Below are 8,363 nucleotides of genomic sequence, written 5' to 3' on the forward strand. Positions count from 1 at the left end.
TTGGCTTTTTTAATGATAAACTTGCCCATGTCTGCGTCTGTCTCTGTCTCTGTCCCTGCCTCTGCCTCTGTCTCTTTCTCTTTCTCGCTCCCCCCCCCCTCTCTCTCTCTCTCTCCCTCCCCTCTCTCTCTCTCTCTCTCTCTCTCTCTCTCTCTCTCTCTCTCTCTCCCTCTCTCCCTCTCTCTCCCTCTCACTCTCCCCCTCCCTCTCTCTCTCTCTCTCCCTCCCTCTCTCTCTCTCTCTCCCCCCTCCCTCTCTCTCTCTCTCTCTCTCTCTCTCTCTCTCCCTCTCTCTCTCTCTCTCTCCCTCCCTCTCTCCCTCTCTCTCGCTCTCCCTCCCTCCCCCTCTCTCTCTCCCTCTCTCTCTCCCTCCCCTCTCTCTCTCTCTCTCTCCCTCCCCCCCCCTCTCTCTCTCTCTCTCTCTCTCTCTCTCTCTCTCTCTCTCTCTCTCTCTCTCTCTCTCTCTCTCTCTCTCTCTCTCTCTCTCTCTCTCTCTCTCTCTCTCTCTCTCTCTCTCTCTCTCTCTCCACTCTGTACACGGGATCGACTTGGACTTTTAGGGAATTAGCTCAGACTACACACAATGTTCATGGTTAACCTGGATCATTTGGAGGTGGCCACGGAGCAGATCGAAGCTCCTGACCTCGGACCGTCTCTTCCAAAAAACTGAATCCATAATTTTATTATTCCATTAAATTCTTATAACGTAAAATATACAATACTCAAATGATTGGGTGATATAGTAATCAGCACCATAAATGACTAAAACGGAAGTATTGTTGTTGCCTTAATTCAATGCAAATAATATTGACAAATATGAAAACTAGCTAAACAATGTGATCACGTCATTGTTCTTCCAACTGTCTGTAATTAGTCATTATTTGACACTGTTGATCTTATAATAACTTAATGTTGTCATCTTAGAAGAATACTGTTCGCGAAATGCAAACATTTGTTCTAAGTATTAATTCATGACAGCTGATAGTTCACGGTGACCTCGCAAAACATCAAAACTTAGCGAAAGTTGTATTCTCTCACCCGTAACATATGTACGGTACTTACGTGTGCGTGTGTGTGTCTGTCTGTCTGTCTGTCCGTTCGTCTGTCTGCCTATCTATCTATCTATCTATCTATCTATCTATCTATCTATCTATCTATCTATCTATCTATCTATCTATCTATCTATCTATCTATCTATCTATCTATCTGTCACAGTATCTATCTATCTAAGGCCATTCCGGACTAGACCGTCACGTGGTACATATTTCCACGGTCCAAACAACTGATTAATTTTGATATCACCTAAATCCAATTAACTTTCTATAAACGTTCTATAGGAGTGATTAATCACCTTGTACTTAATTGACATCTGTGACAAATCTGTTTTTATTGTTGAATTCATACTCAAAGGTCACTCGTCAAACCATTTCCCAAGAGGCCATAGATCATTAAAGTTTCATTCTAAAACCTTTTTAGTATTCATTGTCATGGCAACTTGTCATTAAAAATTTAGTGAATTAAATGGTTTATGCATCTTGGTTCTTTTGTTCGTTATTGATCACAATAGTAATAGTCAATTGTCCTCGCCATGTACCTTCTATGCAAATGAGATTGCTTATCGCACCAGCTATTGTCACAGTAGATGTTGTGTTACTGTACTCAGTACGGTGTACGAGTCAATGATAGGTAATTGTATCACCTCCAGCTTACTTAGCTATAGGTACTAGTGAGTGCGCAGCAACTGGAGCTTTGTATATCACGACTATAGTTAAATTGGTCTAGATTAATTCAACTACTCTACACTTCACAGTTTAGAGAGTCAATTAATGAAGTATTAATGAGCCTACGTAGTTGACTCACTACCAGGTGACTACATTCCCTAACAACTCCACTTACGACTACGATCTCTAGCTGTGGACAACGAGAAAAAAATGTCGGTTTACGGTGGTAACTCCGACAGTAGGGGCCAGTCGCGGGCGACAGGGTACTCCGAGGTGAGTCACGGACAGGCAGTAATGACGGAACAGCGGCTACCGATAGAGATGGACGGAACTAGAGGTGAAATGGTGTTTGGAGGTAAGAGCGGCCGACAGGTGGATTTGTACATATGGCGCGCATCGCATCGATCACTTTACCAGCCATATTGGATCTACATGTCTCATAATGTTAGCGTCCTTAGTAACGACTAGGTGAAATATATGGACACACTTTCCTCATGTCATGAGTTGTTTGAACTATGGCACCTTTTTCAGTTAAATTACGAGCATTTTAGTGACTACTTTCTCGTCGAAATTTCATTTTTATAATTTCGAACGTTTCGGTTATTTTTTCTAGTACCAATATTATTCAGACTTAGCACAACCCAAATATAAATAAAATTAAATATACACAATATTTAACTTCAATGAATTTATATTTAGAGAATTCCTGTATAGAAATGCGATATATCGTTTGCTACATATATTAAATTCGTTGAATGGCACAGCAGCTTATGTCTGTATAATTTGTTTGATAAATTACTTAATTTTTTTTACAATTGTGAACACTTTTGTACAAAAAAAATCAAAACAGTTTATTAATAGAGAGTTCAATCATTGACTTAAATCTAAAATAACACTGGGATGTGCAAAAAATGTTACAACAATATGTAGGTTTTTTGTCAATTGATTTTAGCGCGAAAATGCCTGGGGTTAAAGCATACTACTATACTAGTATGTTTACATATAATTTCTCGTGACAGTTGTTGCATAGGAGCTGGACTTCTGTACTATCGTCAAAACTACCACCGCGACCAAGTTTTCAACCGTAACAATATTTGAATTTCACTCTAGCCAACTTGATTGCTTTCGTAATTGATTTAAAGCACAATCTCACTATTAGGTACAATGTGAGGGATTAGTTGGCGACACCAAAACTGTCTACAGACTGACCACTTGAGTCTAAATCGGACATGTTTACTTTGCAAACAAAGAATGATAAATAATTCAATCAAATCTTTTATGTAAATGTTGACCTTTATACAGACATTGAAGTTTACTTATTCCATAAGTATACATCCACTGGGTCTTATCTATTGCTAACCACCCTTATTTCTGTTCTATGTGTTTTATTTATGTACTATTTTTTAATATCTTAAGATGGCACACAAACTTCTTTTTATTCATGAAAAGTGAAAATACTATATAATATCCTATAAATAAAATGTTTTAATGTTGATGAATGTCTTCTATAACTATAACATAACGATTGTCTTATCGGGTTATATAAAACAGATGACTGCATATAGTAGTAGGGAATTCCTGAATTTTGATGCGTATGATAAATTACGTCATCGCATAGTTTATAAATGATGTTGATACCCGGTTTGAGTTCGTAATTGCGAGTGGTGGTTTTAAATAATACTGCGAGTACCTTATAAATATGCAGTATATATTTAAGTACGTCCAAGGACTTGTAAACTCAACTTGTGCCGCTTTTTCAAAAAGAAATTAAAAAGAAAACCACATCAGTTTGTTTCATTCTACAAGTCAAATGTTTTTTATCTACATACATGTATTATTCAACCTATTCAACCACTTAACTTACCACTCCATGCTAAACAATCCACAACTAATTGGAATTGAATCTTCACTTGTCTGACTGAAACCACCAATTAAGTCAAGGTCAACTTTATTAACCCCTTTCGATCACTCAAACAACTCAAACAAGTTTCAGTCAAATTCTAAGTTGGTTTTTAATTGACAAAAATCAACTTAGTGGTTTTTAATTTCACTGAGTTCACATGTCTCACGTGGGAATGCACACAGACGTAATCTATACTATGTGTTGACGTAAATCTAAGGCAAATGATGACGACATATATTTATTGATACATTTTGACTAGAATGAAGGCGGAATTGTGTGATACCATAGCAACACTTCTCATTTCAAATATTGTAATTAATTTCGCATAATATACGAATATGATTCAGACACGAGACAACAAATTCTTAATTTTTTCTGAGGTATAGCAAACAGCTTGTGAATATTCACAGATTTGAAATTTAATACAACGTTAGGAGTAATGCCTTACATGTTGTAAGTCAGGTTTTTATTTCACCTTCTGTTTAGTCAAGGATTAAACTGACTTAACTTTTAACATGGAAGTATAACCCACTTCCATGCTTTTAACAATAGCTACCACTATTCAGTCGTTATCGATGACTTGACATGTATAACGATATCCCACCAGTATTTACTGTTTCAATTGAAGCTTTTCAATACGGAGGTATGTTGCCATGGTGACGTATACACGCCAGGGGTCTTCAAAATAATAGCGCGCCATTTACTTACTGATCACGTTACATGTTCTATTCACTGGTTTGTGTGATATCCATAGCCGACCACTTTGATTTTCGCATAATTTGGAGACCATTCTCAAACCACAGCTGTTGTTCCTTCCGTGGCACTGCGAACGTTGACGACTCCTTTTGGATGGTGCCGTAAGAGGCCGTGGTTTGTGACGATGTTGGAGACCTTTTTATAACATATTTTGTGTCTTTAATTATGTCATATTTTTGGTCTGGAAAAGTGCTTTTTTACAGAATATATTATGATAACAATATAAGGAAAAAGAATTTAATAAGAACATTTTATTGACCTCATCTCATTATAGCGGGTATGTTTGTACAACAGGTTATTTTCAGAGTTCGACACTGACTGACAAATGTGAAAGTTCGTGAATGTAGACTACGTTCAATCGTTTTAAAACCTTAAATTTTTTTTCTCTTTACAAATTTCGAAATTGTGCTTGTCAAAATTGTGTTTGTCAAAATTGCATACACTTGTATATCTGCCTTGTTTTTTACTTTCTTGTCATACTTGACGTCACGGGTTTGTCGTACATCGATGTTTCTTGATATAAAAAAGTATACGCCGATCCATGTCGTCAAAATACTTTCTTGGCAGACCGAGTATCTGTCAAACCCTTTACATTACTGTACTTATAAAAATCCACCAAGTCTTCTTCAGCAACAAAATGTGTAAACTTAATTTCTCAACTGAACTTTTAACTTTGGAAAACATAAACAAATGCTTTAGCTATTATATAAAATCAGTTGGGATATATTTTTTCAGAAAAGAGTTAAACATATTTTTGTATATGATTTTGAAAGTAAGGCCCTGTGTTTTAGTATAGTATTCTTAGCTATCGACCTACACAGGTAAAGCAACCTATCTCAGTAGAACAGAAAGTTTCCCGCCCAAATCTGTGTAAATAATAATTGTTTTTTCTGTAATGTTTTGTCGTAAGTTGTGGATTGAAAATGTGAAAATAATGTGTATACATTAATTTGGAGCAAAATTAATTAAACTCAGATGTTTTATTAGAATAATACTTTTCTTATTTTACACTGTGACATGTTGGAAGCTGGAAGAACTTGAAAGCGTCCAAGGTGTATGTTGTGAGAGTTTGTATGTACATAGAAATTAATTACCGTCATGATTTTGATAAACCCTTATTTTGACTTTTAATTATTATTATTATTTTATTATAAGATTTAAGATAATGTAGTTTTTTGAGTTCAAACCGTGACGTCACGTATCATTGGTCCTGGAATGTCACTTTATAAATTCAATATCTTTGTACACATATCATGTTGTACGATCATTTGAAATAAATTACGTCAGACGACTTCTGTAGCTAGCTAACTGTAGTCCGTAGACAGACATTATGGACCGTACTGAAATTAGTTCTTTTATTGAGAGAGTCCAAAAGTTAAGAGGCGTTGAAAGCCATTCTATTGTTTAAACAAAGATCATTTAAACTAATATGAACACTACAAGTTAATCCGGGGTCACGATTAAAGGTCAACTTAGTGGTAACTGTGGATACCAACACAATTGATTGGTATGCCGCCATTTATAATCTGCAGACACAACGGTTAACGAAAAGTCACTCACTGAATTTGATTGATCAACATTTTACATATTTTCTTGAATTTTGATATAATTTTAGGCAAGAACCACAGAAAGTAGCATATTGTGCGAACTGATGCCAAACTTAATTGATGACAAAGGTAATAGTATTGGTGTTTTTTTCCGCCAAACCTTTAGACGACGTCGCCATATATTTTCACATATGCCCCGTGATAATAAAAGGTCGGGACCTTACTTGAATTTACAACACTCCCGGGGCAAGACGAACTACCTCGAGGATGAGGTGGGGTGGACAACACTGATAAACTATAATGTGTGTGTATGGGGCGGGGGGCAATCTGACACCCACACAAAGCGGGATAGGGCATTAATAATTTGGCAACAATAAAAATAGTTAATATAATCAACTCGTAAGGTATACCCATGTGGACTTTACAATAATGAAGTCTTTCCGGTCGTATGTAATATTTGAATAAAACCATAGCGTTGGCCACCAGAACAGGGGCCACTTTGGTAAATACAATATACAAACAAATGGAAAATGACGTTGTAATTTCTGTCATGCGTGAATTTGACTAAATAACCGCATATTTAGCAAGTCAGGTGTTTCTATATTTAAATTGTTTACCTACGATGTCCATATCACGTGAAATCTGTATGTGTTGAGTTTTGGTTAGGTAAATAAAATACCAGACATTTATTGACGCACAAGGACTTGACATGATAGGTCGACAACTTGATGACGTAGTAGACGTGTGTTCATCTGTCGCCAGGAGGCGCCCTCTTACTGATATACTTACATGTATCCTCTCAGTACTGCACTGTTACAGTAGGCAGTTGCGTTTTCCAAACAATTTTCCAAGACATCAATCAGCAATTATCATAACTTGCAACACTCATGACATGACATCATCTATGTACACCTACTGCTTCTAATACATCTAGTATACATGTACTAAAATGACAAGAAAACTCTAATTCTGGCATCAACTGATTACGTCATAATTTTCAATGCAGTCGAAGGCTTGTATCGATATCAACATCACAATAGGATACACAGGTAAATGTCTAATGTTACAGACAACTGGATTGCTTTGTTTTACCCTTAGGACACGTTTTAAAACGTCACGTGATTTTTATTAGGCCTTGGCCTATAAATGTGTGTATGATGCATGTGTAGAATTGAGAATGGAACCATGGGGTCGATGATGGAACTAGATGTTGGAGTCTATATATACGTTTTAGGATTCAAGAGATAGTCAAGGGTTCAAAAGTATTACCAAGTTTATATATTATATTTCAGGTCCTAGTAATGTCGGACAGCATCGTGTAACACACGTGGTGGATCACAATGTATTCCTTGGTATTGGTCAGGCATCGACTGAGAAAACCAGCGAATTACGCTACATTAGTCGTGCACCAGTGTTTGCACCCACACCGAGACATGAACGAGTTGGTGAGGTCGGTTGGAACTATAACCAATTCAAACATCACACCAAAGTAGAGAAAAGGAAAAAACCGGTATGTACTGTCAGTTTATAATGATGTCAGTCTGTACACAACATAGGGACGAGTAATGTTGCCTAGGATTTCTACCAGCGACGGATACGCATTGTCGAATTATGTGCTAACATGCTACGAAAGTGGAGGTATAAGGGAAACATCCTTGCTACCAATAAGAATATATTCTCCATACGCTAAACTTTTCTTTCTATATACACTGACAGCGTAATTGGTATTCGTATTTTTTGTACCCATCTCTCTTCAAGATGAAGTAAAAGTAGTAGCATCCTTCACATTCGTAACTTTATTTTCTCTGCATCCATCCATCCATCCATCCATCCATCCATCCATCCATCCATCCATCCATCCTTCCATCCATCCATCCATCCATCCATCCATCCATCCATCCATCCATCCATCCTTCCATCCATCCACCCATCCATCCATCCATCCATCCATCCATCCATCCATCCATCCATCCACCCACCCACCCACCCTCCATCCCACCCACCCACCCTTCCATCCATCCATCCATCCATCCATCCATCCATCCATCCATCCATCCATCCATCCATCCATCCATCCATCCATCCATCCATCCATCCATCCATCCATCCATCCATCCACCCACCCACCCATCGTTGCCATGACTGTAGATGACGTCGACAGTCTAAACACTTGTTTATTCTTGCCAGGGAGAGTGCTTTTCTGCAAAATATTAAGGGCAGGCAAAAATATTATTTTGATGTCGGAGCTAAAAAATTGGGTCGGTCCGGTAATGAGAAACAGAAAAGAAAATAGAGTCCCCATAATAGGCATGCATTTATAATTTAAAATTTATTTTCTTCTTTACAGATTTATGGCCCAAACATCGAGTAACCATGGAGATTGACTACAAGAATGGATTCATAATTTGTTTTGATCACTTGACTGCCCCTTTAATCC

At 37.4% G+C, this 8,363-nt stretch overlaps 1 protein-coding gene across 1 annotated transcript in view; it reads left to right on the forward strand.

The window, feature by feature from the left end:
• Positions 1–1,782: 1,782 nt before the first annotated feature.
• The window catches only part of LOC144447924 (protein SPMIP2-like), a 6,664-nt gene continuing 83 nt past the window's right edge, over positions 1,783–8,363 (forward strand). Inside the window, exons 1-3 of the mRNA XM_078138025.1 lie at positions 1,783–2,075; positions 7,219–7,436; positions 8,274–8,363. The exon at positions 8,274–8,363 is cut by the window's right edge and continues 83 nt beyond it. Of these exons, the coding sequence (XP_077994151.1) occupies positions 1,931–2,075; positions 7,219–7,436; positions 8,274–8,297 (387 nt within the window). The 5' untranslated portion in view covers positions 1,783–1,930 and the 3' untranslated portion in view covers positions 8,298–8,363. The remainder of the gene's footprint in view (positions 2,076–7,218; positions 7,437–8,273) is intronic.

This window comes from Glandiceps talaboti, chromosome 17, assembly GCF_964340395.1.
Source record: "Glandiceps talaboti chromosome 17, keGlaTala1.1, whole genome shotgun sequence".
NCBI lineage: Eukaryota > Metazoa > Hemichordata > Enteropneusta > Spengelidae > Glandiceps > Glandiceps talaboti.